General features: G+C 61.0%; 1 protein-coding gene across 1 annotated transcript; it reads right to left on the bottom strand.

Moving 5' to 3' along the window:
- Nucleotides 1–9,736: 9,736 nt before the first annotated feature.
- LRCOL1 (leucine rich colipase like 1) lies at nt 9,737–11,508 on the bottom strand. The gene is made up of 4 exons (XM_032654077.1): nt 11,042–11,508; nt 10,811–10,936; nt 10,483–10,677; nt 9,737–10,177 (listed from the first exon to the last, which is right to left on the bottom strand). The coding sequence occupies exons 1-4, from the start codon at nt 11,261–11,263 to the stop codon at nt 9,737–9,739; spliced, it is 984 nt and encodes a 327-aa protein (XP_032509968.1). The 5' UTR covers nt 11,264–11,508.
- Nucleotides 11,509–12,847: the final 1,339 nt, after the last annotated feature.

The raw sequence follows: 12,847 nt of genomic DNA on the forward strand, positions 1-12,847 counted from the left end.
GGTGGTTGAGTGTTTTGTGGGGCTTTGTGACAGCTGGGGGTCGCGCACCCACCCTCAGTTCCTTCCCGCACCCTGGCCGCTGCCACCACCAGGGCTGCCCGGTGGAGCGCCGACGTCGCCTCGCCTCGCCTCGCCCCGCTCCCCCAGGCCCTTCAGCCTCATCCCTCTGACCTTTGCCTGCCACCTCCAGCTGGGTCTTCAACTCCGCTTTGGTCACGTGGTCCCCACCCTGTCATCTGCCACGTCACCCCTGTATGGAACTTGTCCGCTGGGTTGGTCTTCTCTGTGCACCAGCTGTCGGGGTGCACGTGCAGGGCGGGGCGGGCCTTGCCCCCCACTGCCCCAGCAGAGCAGGTGGTGCTGTTGGAGAGGTGAGAGCTCAGGAGGGAGGGGAGCAGGGCCACCGCTGGCTGCCTCCACCCGCTGGAGGAGAAGGGCGAGGGGGCGCCTGCCCTGTACTGGGGACCGCAGCTACTTGAGCACTGGGCCCTTACTCCTGCCCTGGCCGTGGTTTAGAAATGGGGCCCTGGCACTGTACCCCAAGTGGATTGGCCTCCTTGGGTGAGCAGCCAGGGCCTAAGCAGGGCCTCTGAGCCCATGACGGTCCCCATGGAGGGTTGTGGGGGGGTGCCCTTCATCCCCAGGGACAAGCTCCTGGTCACCGTTGCACCCTGGAGCACCAGCCAGGGGCTTCTCCAAAGGGGTTTGGTTCCCGGGGACCAGCGCCACTGGGCCGCAGTGCCTTCCTCTTGCACATCTTGGTTTTCCCCGGTCTCAGTTGTAGCCTACACAGCAGAGCTTCAGGGGCACCCCGTCACCAAGTTCTCCTGTGATGGACTGGAGAGGGTCATGGCCACGCCCACCCTGGGCTGCCCCCCACCCCGCTGCAGGGTCCCTGCAGAGCAGGCAGTGAGAAGCAGAGGCCCAGCCGGCTGGCGCCCAGGGCTCTGGGACCCCACCCGTAGGTGTAGTTGCAGGGTGGGTGCGATTCAGGGTCTGCCCTTGACCAGTGTCACTTGGGAGTCCAGGGATGTCACATGAAGGAATAAAATACTTGAGTTAAAGCCAAAGGACACAGTCTGCACTGAACCACAGGGACCAGGGGAGTAGGCCTGCGCGGCTTGCCTTTTCCCAGACAAGGGCCCCTAGCAGCGTGTCACCTGCAGGGTAGTGCTGGCATCTGCCCTGGGGCAGGCCATCCCTAAGGGACGTCCTTTTCAAGGGATCATGCTCTCTAATGGAGTATCATCCAGAAGGGCACGATTTTTGATGGAGCAAAATCAATAACGGAATTTGCCCACTGGGGGGCGCCCTCCGTGCTGGCTCATCACCCAACAAGGGCCGTAGTCTACGAAAGTGGCCCATAGGGACCGTTGTCTGTAAGGCAGCACCAACCTCCAGGGACCCACAGTCCACGCTGGAGTGCCACCCCCTAGGAAGCGTCTGTGAAGTTAAATGATTGTCAAAATTTTTCAATAAAAGGGTTAAAAGATAGTATTTATAGTTGATAAAATCCCCTAGAAGGTAAAACAAAAAGTGAGTTGAAAATGTGAGAAAAGGTGAACGACTTAGACGGCCTTTCCAGGATGTCCCTCATCCAACTGATAGAATTTGGGCGGCGGGGAGAAAGCTAAGTGCAGTGGGACATTTTAAAGGAGCGATCTTAAAACATCCTGGCCAAATACCAGTCAAGAAAAAGACGTATCAGACACGCAAGGATTCAGACAGACGTTCATTCCCTGCGTCTCTTCTTTGCAAGCCACTGGAAGAAATATTCCGGTAAAATAAGGGTGTAAACCACGTGAAAGAGAAAGAGAGGGGCCCAGGAGGACACCCTCCTGGCCCAGGAAGGAGGTGGGAAGCCTTGGGGGAGGCTGTGAGCACAAAGTTTGCTGCTGTTCTTGCAGACAGTTTCTCTATGTGAACTTTAGGGTTAGCTTGTCAAATTTTGTTAGTTTTTTCCTGTCACTTTTATACTGGGATAGCATTGGATTTATAGACAAGTTTGGGAGGAATTGACACTTTTACAATGTTGATCCTTCCTGACCCATCACAGGACTCTCACTAATGTATTTAAGTTTCCTTTTCGGGCTCTTGGTAAAGGTTTTAATTCTCTTCAGCTGTCTCGCAGCTGCTCGTGTGTACTGCCACGTGTTTGACGCTCGCGGTAAAGCTGCGTGTCGCGCTGGTCGTTACGACAGTGCAGAGCAGCTCCTGGTTCGCGTGTCCGCCGTGGGTCTCTCTCCCTTCCTGTGGCATTGGTGCTGCTTGCCGAGCACCCCGCAGCCTCCAAGTGCACGGGAGGGCTGCACCACTGGCCCCCGTGTGTGGACGGAGCTGTGGGACTCGCCCTGGTCATCGTCAGCCGTGTTAGGGCATAAGCTGCTTCTGAGCAGGGACGCTCGATCGCTGGTGTGGCGTCCCCCGGGGCCTCAGCAACCAGGACTGTTCCCGAGCGGGCTGCACTGTGGGGCTCGTGGTGGGAAAGCACAGAGCAGAGCCCTGAGACGTGGGGCTGTTCGTCATGGCAACACAACCGGACCTCTCCTGACCAAGGTACTGACCAAACCTCCTAGCAGTTCCAACTGCCTTTCTGTTGGTTCTCTTACTTTCCAGGTAGACTGGGAGGTCGTCTTCAGGCAAGAACAGTCTGGCTGTCCTCCAGCATCTTCTCGCTGTCCCCTCGTGCTGTCTCCTCATGCTGTCCCCTCGTGCCACCCCGGGGCTGGCACTTACGTGCTGTACGTATATAGTGGGTAGTTTGACGTTAGGTCACCAGGTTTTCTTCGTTAGCTCACTTTTTAAAATTTTTAAATCAGACACAGGTGTTCAGTATCTGTTAGCTGGCCGTGTGGGTTTTCTCTTTGAGTCGGATAACGTCACACATGGCACAAACAGCTGTCCTGACTCTGAACCGCCTTTGTGCTTAGGCACTCAAGTTCTTGTGAAATGGCCAAGTCTGACCAAGCAAACCCGTGCTCTTCCCCTTGACCCTCGCTGCCTTGAGCCAGGCACTCAATTTTAAAATGGTTTTGTAGGTTGCACACTTGACCACTTTAACCCAACAGGTGTGTGTGTGTTTTTTTTTTTTTGTTTTTTTGTTTTTTTGGCTGCGTTGGGTCTTTGTTGCGGTGCGCGGGCTTCTCATCGCGGTGGCTTCTCGTTGCGGAGCATGGACTCTAGGTGCCCGGGCTTCAGTAGTTGTGGCGTGGGGGCTCAGTAGTTGTGGCTTGTGGGATCAGTAGTTGTGGCGCATGGGCTTAGTTGCTCTGCGGCATGGGGGATCTTCCCGGACAAGGGCTCAAACCCGTGTCCCCTGCATTGGCAGGCGGATTCTTAACCACCGCGCCACCAGGGAAGTCCCTCAACAGCTCTTTGGTGACCAAATTTTATTCTGCTTCTCCGAGTCCTGAGGAGGAAGTTGAGACTTAGTTTCCTGTGCCTCCGTGGCTGTTTAACACATTGCCTGGCAACCTTGCCGACATCTTTCTGAGGATGTCGCGTTCATCTGTGACCACATCTGTCCCCCAAGGAGGTCCCGGCGAGCCTGCCCCCGGCCAGGCAGGGGCACTGACCTTTTCTGATTTTAGGGGGTAACCCATCTCTTCAGCATTACTACCTGGTCTCAGAGACAGTTTGGGCAGTTTTTATCTTCCTGGGAATGGGTCTGCTCTCTGAGGAATGTGGGCGCATCAAGCGAATGGGTCCACACAGCACGCTTCTTCCAGTTTTTACAACTGTCTTTCCTCTGAGACTGTTGTCTTTCACGTTCCTCGGGCTCACCGGTGTCTCCTCTTTTGTCAGTCAGACTCTCAGAGGTTTTTCTATTCTATTATATTTTGCAAAAGCCAAACTTTGGGTCTTCCCTCCCTCCCGTGCCCCTCACGCCCGCAGGACGCAGCGCCCCCGCCCTCCTTCTCCCCAGCAAACCTCCCAGCGCTCGGGGCTCCCTGCCCACGGGTCCTGCAGGGCCCACGCCGCCCCAAGGCTCCAGCCGCCGGCGCTCGCCGCATCGGTACCACAAAGCGCCCGCTTTCTCTCCAGCCACGTTACCGTAGCCACAAAGCGCTTCCAGGGCCATGCTTGCGCTCAGCCCGCAGCACCTAGGGGATTAGCCACCTAGAGACTTAATCCGAAACCCTACCCAGGGAGCCGACACCTCTTGTCACTTCTCATCAGAGTTTTGGGGGAGACCACGCAGAGTAAGTGTCTCCAGTGTAGGCCACTTGTCCCGAGCGCGAAGCTCCCGTCCCCTGACTGTCTCCCCATCGTGGCCCTGCGTCCCGGGGAATTATCGATAGTTTCGTGACCCACTGGGCTTTTAAGCCAGAGCTTCTTAGCGCAGGAAGTGGCCGCGCTGAGCAGTGACCGCCAGGCAGAGCCTGCAGCAGGGAGGTGGCTTCATCCCTCCCCACGTAGATAGAGGGACGGCGCCAAGTGCTCACAGGCGGGGCGGCCCAAGGCCGCGGGCTCAGCCTTTCTCGGCGCTGGAAGCCTGCCAAAGTGTCAGGGGTCTGAGGGGGCAGTTTCCGTGTGGGGAGATGAGAATTTGTGGAGATGGTGGTGGACGGTCGCTCAGTGCGAATGTACTGAATGCCCCTGGGCTGTGCGCTTAAAATGGCTGAGAGAGAAATTCTTAGGTCGTGTGTATTTTACCACAGTCTTTCAAAAATTGCATTCTGTGACTACAGAATAAGAAGTTTGGGGGAAGAAAAAAAGTCAGGAAAACTGTAGACCCACTTCCTGCCCACGGCGGACAGGCGTCTGCAGCATTTTGCGTGTGAACTTGGGGGCGAGGACGCCTGGGGGCACCCGTGGAGACCGCTTTCTCGCCTGCAGAGGAGGTCGTCCCGTCCTCCCCGTGTCGTGGGAGACGTTGTGCGACTTGCTCTGGACGAAGAAACAATCACCCAAGTCTCTTCCGCAGGGTGGTGCCCGGGACCGTGGGCCCCGGCCCCCAGCACCGCGGCAAAGTCCCCGCGGCCGCCCAGCCACCAGGCCTCAGAGGCGGGGCCGCCACCATCGAGTGACCCCCGTGAGCCCCTGTGGAAAGTGGCCCTCGGATCACCTGTCGCCAGCTCCCTTGCAGACCCCCTCCTCCTGCTCTGCCTGGCCCTGGACCCGAGGTGGATCCCGGGGTCCCTCCTCCGAGGAGCCCTCGGTCTGCCATCAAATCAGGGCCGTCCAGGATGGCAGGAGGCCAGCGGGGGGGGACCCGGAGGACCTTCAAGGGGACAGATGAGAACCCCACCCAGGGCCCCTCCGTGAACCGCCGCTTCCTCTCCCTCCCTTCCCAGGGCCTGGGGCCCGGCGGCTCTTCCCGCCCGTCTACGGTGTTTCTAGAACGACTTGGAGGGTGTCACGGGCTGAACTGTGTCCCCCAGATTCACAGGTTGAAGCCCTGACCCCGGGACCTCAGGATGTGACTCTGCGTGGAGACGGGGCCTTTAAATGGGTGACTGAGGGAGAACGAGGTCATTAGGGTAGGGCCGAATCCCACGGGACGGGCGTCCTGAGAACAGACACAGGGAGCACCACGTGGAGACACGGGGAGGACGCCGCGTCCACGCCGCCCCGAGGCTCTATCAGCCGTGCGCGCGGGGGCAGCTCGCCCCGGACACCACGTTCTCTGCCCGGCCTCGAGGGGACCAGGCTCTCCTGGAGGGGGAAGAGCGCGGGCTCCGGCCGATCCCCGCGGAGGGACACACCCCACCCCCACCCCCCCGCCAGGAATCTCCTCGCATGCGGCGCTCACCCGGGCTAACCTGAGCGAGGCCGGCAGCCAGTGGGCAAACTGCTGTTTTCCTGCTGCAAAGGGGAAACGTCGGGGTCTGTCCGCATCCCCGGAGGAGCGAGCCGCTGGGGCGCCCCGGGGCCTGGCCGGCTGCCGACCCCCAGCGCCACCTGGCGGCCGCGGGCGGAACTTCCCTTGTGCCCGCGGCGTGCCGGCGGGTGGGGCCGCTGTGGGTGCATCGAACAACAGAACCGGCGAGACGCCCGCGCGGCGGGCCCAGCGCCCCAGGAGCTGAGGCGCCATGAAGCAGGCGGAGCGTCCGCAGCATCGGAAGGCCCCGCACCTGAGGACAACACGGAGGGGCCGGCACTAGGGTGGCCGGGGTCCCGCTCAGAACCAGGCGTCTGAGTACGGACTCGGCTAAGGGCGCCCCGTGGCTCTGCGGGCGGATCCCGGGAGGCCCTGCGGCGCGAGACCGGCTCCCGGAGAGGGAGGGGTCGGTGGGCAGAACCTCAGGGAACGAGGCGGGGACAAGGTCGGACACTGCTGGCCGTGCGGGGGACCCTGCGCCACAGCGAAGGTCCCGCCGCTACCCCAGAGTCTCCAGAATATTTTGAGCTAAGGAGAGCGATCCTTCTGGTTTTGCTGGGTTTATTTTATTTATTTATTTTTGGCCTTGCTGGGAGCGGCGCCGGGCGGGCATGTGGGATCTTAGTTCCCCAACCGGGGATTGAGCCCGTGCCCCCGCCAGGGGAAGTCCCGGTTTTGTTGTTGTTGTTATTTATTTATTTATTTATTTATTTATTTATTGGCTGTGTTGGGTCTTCATTGCTGCGCGCAGGCTTTCTCTAGTTGCGGTGAGCAGGGGCTACTCTTCGTTAAGGTGCGCGGGCTTCTCATTGCGGTGGCTTCTCTTGTTGCGGAGCATGGGCTCTAGCCGCGCGGTCTTCAGTAGTTGTGGCTCGTGGGCTCTAGAGCGCAGGCTCAGTAGTTGTGGCGCACGGGCTTAGTTGCTCTGCGGCATCTGGGATCTTCCCGGACCAGGGCTCGAACCCGTGTCCCCTGCAGGTGGATTCTTAACCACTGCGCCACCAGGGATGTCCTGTTTTGTTGTTTTTAAAGAACGAGCTGCAGTCACTCTGGGATCCACTTCCCGCCCACTGGGATAGCCAGGACCAAGAAGACAGACCATAAGCAGCGTTGTGCAGGGTGTGGGCAGGCTGGGAGCCTCGCAAAGCGCCCGTGGGAGTGTGACAGGGCGCGGGTGCTTTGGAGAGCAATCTGGCATTTCCTAAAAGGTGAGACGTGGAGTAACTGTATGCGCCAGAGTCCCACTCCTGGTACAGGCCCAGAGAATTAAAAACCTGTGTCCGCAGAGGACGTGTATAAGAATGTGCACAGCCACTTCACTCAGAAGAGTCGAAAATGGAAAGAACGCGAGTGTCCCTCCACGGGTGCTGGTAGACAGCATGTAGGTGCAGCCACTCGGTGGAATGTTACTCAGCCACAAAAAGGAGCAAAGTTCTGCCTCACTTGACAACGTGGATGGGCCTTGAGAGCATCGCGATCCGTGAAGGAAGCCACAGCGGCCCCGGATCGTGTGAGTCCGTCTCCACGGAGCGTCCAGAGCAGGCAAAGCCGCAGAGACAGAAGGTGGACGAGTGGTGGCCTGCGGGGGAGAGGGCGGCGCGGCGGACGCTGGACGGAGCCCCGAGGCCTGCCCGGCCTCCTGCAGACTCGCCCGCCCAGAGGACCCTGGGGGGAGGGGGGCGCCCTGCGGTGAACCTCGACCCACGACCCACGGGCGGCGCCGGCCCCAGGGCTGGCCCAAGCGTCCTCTCCTTGCCCATCTCCCCGAGAGCCCTGCATGCCAAGCGGCCAGCCGCGGGGGGGGCCTCAGCTCGTGGCGGCTGCCTGTTTCCTCACGTCTGTCCCGCTTCCCTGCCGCACAAGCTCAAACACACCAGCGTCCCCAGGGCTCCACCAGACTCGTTTCACGTGGGGCTCACGAGCGACAGTAAAGTCTCCCCCAGTCGGGCGAGCCGCGAGCAAAGCCACAGGCTGACGCACCCCTCACAACCGGGGCCTGGCCTCTCGTCGCCCCCGGAAGCCCTGCTGCGGCCAGTCGTGCCGCCCCCAGCCTGCAGCCGCCTGGGCCCAGTTGGGCCTCTTCTGGAGAATGGCGTGGATGGGACCTCGCGGGCGTGGCCTCTGAGGCCGCTCCTCCTCGGGCGGCGGGGCCTCCCGTCCGGGGATGCACCACGTTTGTCCACTCACGCAGCAGCGTCAGGAGCAAGAATGAAGAGCTTGAGCGGGTCAGGGTGCGACACAGGTGTTCAGCGCACCCGGTGAGTGTGTGCGCGGCCGCCCCCCGCCCCCCGCTGCTCGCGAGGCCGCCGGCGTCCCGTCCGCCGCGGGTGCCCCAGGCTCTGCAGCCTGGCGGCCCTTGGTCCGTCTAATCACAGGCTGGACCTCAGCCTGCTCTGCGTTTCCCTTGGGACTAACGATGGTGGACCAGCTTTCTCGTGCGTCTGAGCTGTCTGTATATTGTCTTGGTGAAATGTCCGTTCAAATTTTTTGTCTTGTTTTTAATTGGGTTGTTTTTTTTAAATTTATTTTATTTATTTATTTTTGGCTGCGTTGGGTCTTCATTGCTGCCTGCAGGCTTTCTCTAGTTGCAGCGAGCAGGGGCTTCTCTTGTTGCGGAGCAAGGCTCTAGGCACACAGGCTCAGTAGTTGTGGCTCGCGGGCTCTAGAGCGCAGGCTCAGTAGTTGTGGCTCACGGGCCTAGTTGCTCCGTGGCATGTGGGATCTTCCTGGACCAGGGCTTGAACCTGTGTCCCCTGAATTGGCAGGCGGATTCTTAGCCACTGCGCCACCAGGAATGTCCCTTAATTGAGTTGTTTTCACTTAACTTTTGAGAGTTTTTTGTATAGTCTGCATCCGAGTCCTTTGTCAGATGTGTCATTTCTCGTCTGTGGCTTGTCTTTTCATTCTCTTAACAGTGTCTATCACAGAACAAAAGTTTTTAATTTTTATGAAATCCAATTTATCTAATTTTTCTGTTATGTGTGGTGTTTGGTCATGACTAAGACCTCTTTGTCTAATCCAAGATCATGAAATAGTCTCCTCTTTTTCTTCTAAATGCTTTACAGTTTTATGTTTTACATTTAAATCTATTCTTTTTTTTTAAAAAAAACTATACTTTGTGGCTTACCTGGCTTGTTCTCACTATTAGGGTGGGAGCGACGGCTTCTCATGACTTACTCTGCAAGTACTGTCATAGTCATCTCCAGCCCAGGAGGAGCGGGCAGAAGCGGGGAGGCACAGGGCGGAGAATTGTTTTAGCAGAGCCCAGAAAAGCAGCCTGGTGTCTGTGGGGTGGGTGCTGGGCACAGAGGAAGGTGACAGTTACATTTCTGGCACTCTGGGTGCAGAGGAGCGGCTCTGGTGTTTGCCCCGAGAAGCCACCAGAGGGAACAGTTTCTAGATCAGCCAGCACTTCTGCTCCAGGGGAAGGTGGGACCAGTGGGAGGCCCCCCCCCAGGGGTCTTTAGCGGGCTCCAATGTCCTCACTGCGCCATCCGCAAGGTCAGGGGAGCCTTTCCAGTTGGAACGGCCAACTGATGACTTTTACCTGCAGTGACCAGTCATCTGTGTGTGCCTGCGGGGGAGGGCCATGTCTGCACCTGCCCTTTCCTCTGGGGAGACTCGGTCTCTGGTGAAGGGGGCTCCTTAGGACGGTGCTGAGCTGAGACCTGGTGTCTCCACGTCCACAGAAACACTCACTCAGTCGGGAGGTTTACTGATGCTGAGTTATCACCTCGAGGTTCCAGTAGGGGCCACCGGATGCGGGCGGTCTCAGGAGTTCACAGCTAGACGTCTGATACCTGCAGGTTTTCATCATCCCGGGAAGAGCAGCCTGAACACGTGCGGGGCTCGGGGTCCAGGCAGGTCTCCAGGGCACAGACCGGGTCCAAGTCACTAGAAGACACATTAGAATTAGGAAACGCACGGGGAGACGCAGCCTTCGGGCAGCTGGATTGTAAGGGCCACACTGTCCTCGGGACCGACAGTCCGCGCCTCTGGGCGAGGCTGCCGGCGGAGCGGCCTGGTTGTCTCTGGCACCCTCGGGACACCCGTGGACTCACTGTCGTGGCACCTGCTGTACCCACCGCTGCTCTGGGTGCTGACGGGCCAGGCGGGCGTGCTCAGGAAGCTCTGGCTCTCACCCTCGGGGCTCAGACACACCTTCTCCGTCAGACTGCAGTCACGGGTCCCGGGGTCCGAGCTTGGGCACCAGAGTGTCATCTCCCAGCCGCTCGCCGTGCCCCTCCGGTCACCGTGCCCCACCTCCCTCTGCGCCCCCCCCCCCCCCACCCCGTCCTCCTCGGTGTCTTCAGGTCCTGCGTCCTGGGGGGCCGCCTCACTGAGCTCCTTCCTCTGGGGAAGGCGATGGGGGGGAGGCCCCCGAGACAGTCCTTCCCTTCGTCCAGCCCCACAGGAGTGAGTCCCGGTGCTGCCCCGTCCCGTGGGTCCGCCCCCCGCCGCTGTGCTGGCCCTTCCCCGGGCGTCCAGCGCCGTGTCCTGCTGCGACCCTGGTGGACCTGAGAACCCACCCCCCGGGACCCGTGTCCTTTTCTGACGCCTCATCCGGGCTCTGCTTCAGGAAACGGGAACAGAGGCCGATCTGCAGAGGCAGTTGGCGGCCTCTCCTGGGAGGGGACACACCACTTCCAGGTCATTGCCCGCCCGCCCGCCCTCAGGCCAGTCGCTGGAGTTAGCCCCACAGGCAGGCTGGACCCGGTTCCAGGACTCACCCAGGGCAGGCACTGGACCAGGACGCCGCTCCGGGGGACGCAGCGGTGGGGGCCGACCTCGTTCGGCTGGATGTAGCACTTGCTGCGGCACTCGCCATGGTCCGTGCAGCGGCCCCCGTTGGGCTGGGGGCCGTGGCCCGTGCGGCAGCCCCCGTTGGGCTGGGGGCCGTGGTCCGTGCGGTAGCCCCCGTTGGGCTGGGGGCAGCGGTCAGGGCCAGCAGACGGCCCCCTCCGGCCCCGCGGCCCTTGGCCTCACCTTGCGCCACGGCACGCACTGCAGGAAGATGCTCTTGGCCGTGCAGCACGTCTGCAGCCCGAAGCTGCTGGCGACACAGCAGCCACTCCGGCACTCCGTGTGGTCCAGGCAGGTGTGCCCGTTCGGCTGCGGGAAAAGGAGACCTGGTCCCTTCTGCCAGGCCCCCGGCCCTCCTTCCCAGGGTCCGCCCTCCCCGGCCTCTCGCCCCTCGCCGGCCCGGGCAGGGCACACCTTCTGCCAGGACAGGCACTGCTGGAAGACGGCCTGGGGGCTGCAGAACTTCTGGGGACTCAGGCTGTTGGTGACGCAGCCGCCTCTCTGGCACTCTGAGTACTCCTCGCAGGCCTCCCCGATGCCCTGCCGAGTCAAGGCTCCCCCACCTGTGCCCGCCGCAGCCCCGCGTGCTCCCCCACCCTGCAAACTTGGCTCGCCCGCCTGACACTGCTGGAACATCCGCAGACCACGGGGGTCCAGAAGACGGAGAGCCGGGGGAGGGAGGCAGAGGGTAAACTGAGGCACGGAGGACGGAAGCGGCGGGCAGGGAGGGGTGCCACGAATGAAGCTTCCAGCCCCTCCCCACGCTCTCACGGTTTACAGGTGAGACGCTGCGGCTCAGAGAGGGTAGGTGACCTGCCCGGGATCACAGAGCCAACAAGTAGTTGGACTGAAGCCCAGGCCTGCCGCCCGCCCACCACCTGTGAGGGGCCCTCCACTCGGCTCTCAGAAATCTCCTTCACAAGCTCAAAACTACTGAGGGTCCCAAAGAGCCGCTGTTCCGCGTTTACTGTTCTGGGAAAGTCACTTCAGCTCTCAAGGGCTGAGAATAAAGGCGTCTGGGCTCAGGGTCGGGGCGGCCCAGCGGGTGAGACCCGAGGACAGAGGAGGAGCCGCCCAGAGACCAAGCAGCCAGGAGGGCCCCGGGGAGGGGCCGTGCGGCACGGAGTCCTCCCTGCCGCTTCTGTGCAGGGGCCGCCGCGGACCAGGCAGGATGAGGGGATCAGGGCGGCGACACACAGCCCCCAGGACAGCCAGTCGCGTTGTCTCCGCTGGCACCCACGATGCACACGAGCTGATCACTGCCGCCCCGCACCCGCTGCCCCTCCCCCCCGCTCCCCTGGGCCCGCCCCCTGCCATTCCACGCCGCGCTGGGTCCCTGGAGCAGCTTCTGTCCCAGGTCGCAGGGCACTGGACTGGGGACTTGGCGCCGGGCCTGGGTGTGAGTCAGGAGTCAGCTGTCCCGGGGGCCTGAGAGCCTTGGGAGGCGGGCGTGCTCACAGGCTGGGCGTGGGAGGGGGCCCAGAAGAGGGAGCACAGAGCCGGGGCAGGAAAGCGGGCTGGGAGCCAGGGGCCCCGCGGGCCTGGGTGCGGGCAGCCCTGCACCGTGCAGCGACAGGGGGCAGGGACGTGTAGCTCACCTTGTGGGACCGTGGCAGGTGCGTCCCCCGCGTCGTCACCAGGGTCGCGGGCCGCAACCAGAGCAGCAGCAGATGCCCAGCGCTGGCCGTGGCGCGTGGCCTGCTGGCCCCCAAGAGGCCCCGGCCGCTGGGCTCCTGCCCCTCCCCTCCTGGGGCTTTCTCCATCCAGATGGATTTTTAAACATGAATAGTCATTGTTTTCTTAGAGGGGTTTTGTTTACGAGATTGGGCAGGAAGTGCAGAGTTCCCGTACATGCCCCTGCCCCGCCTCTGTTTCCATTATCAGTATCTTAGTTGGTGTCATGCATTTGCTGCAGTCCATCAAGCGATTTGGATACATTATTATAAACCAAAGCCCACCGTTTCATGAGGGTTCGGCCTTGGTGTTGTACATGCGATGGGCTTGGACACATGTATGAAGTGTACCTACGCTTGAGAATCATATGGGGTCGTTTCACTGCCCAGAAACTCCTCTGTGCTCTGCCTGTTCGTCCCCCAGCCCTGGCACTGCCCACCCCGACCCCCGATCCCTTCACATCCCCATGGCTGTGCCTTTTCCAGACCGTCCCAGGGTTGCAGCTGTGCAGTGTGTCACCTTTCAGGTGGCTTTTCCCACTTCCTA

Source organism: Phocoena sinus, chromosome 14 (assembly GCF_008692025.1).
Source record: "Phocoena sinus isolate mPhoSin1 chromosome 14, mPhoSin1.pri, whole genome shotgun sequence".
Taxonomy (NCBI): Eukaryota; Metazoa; Chordata; class Mammalia; order Artiodactyla; family Phocoenidae; genus Phocoena; species Phocoena sinus.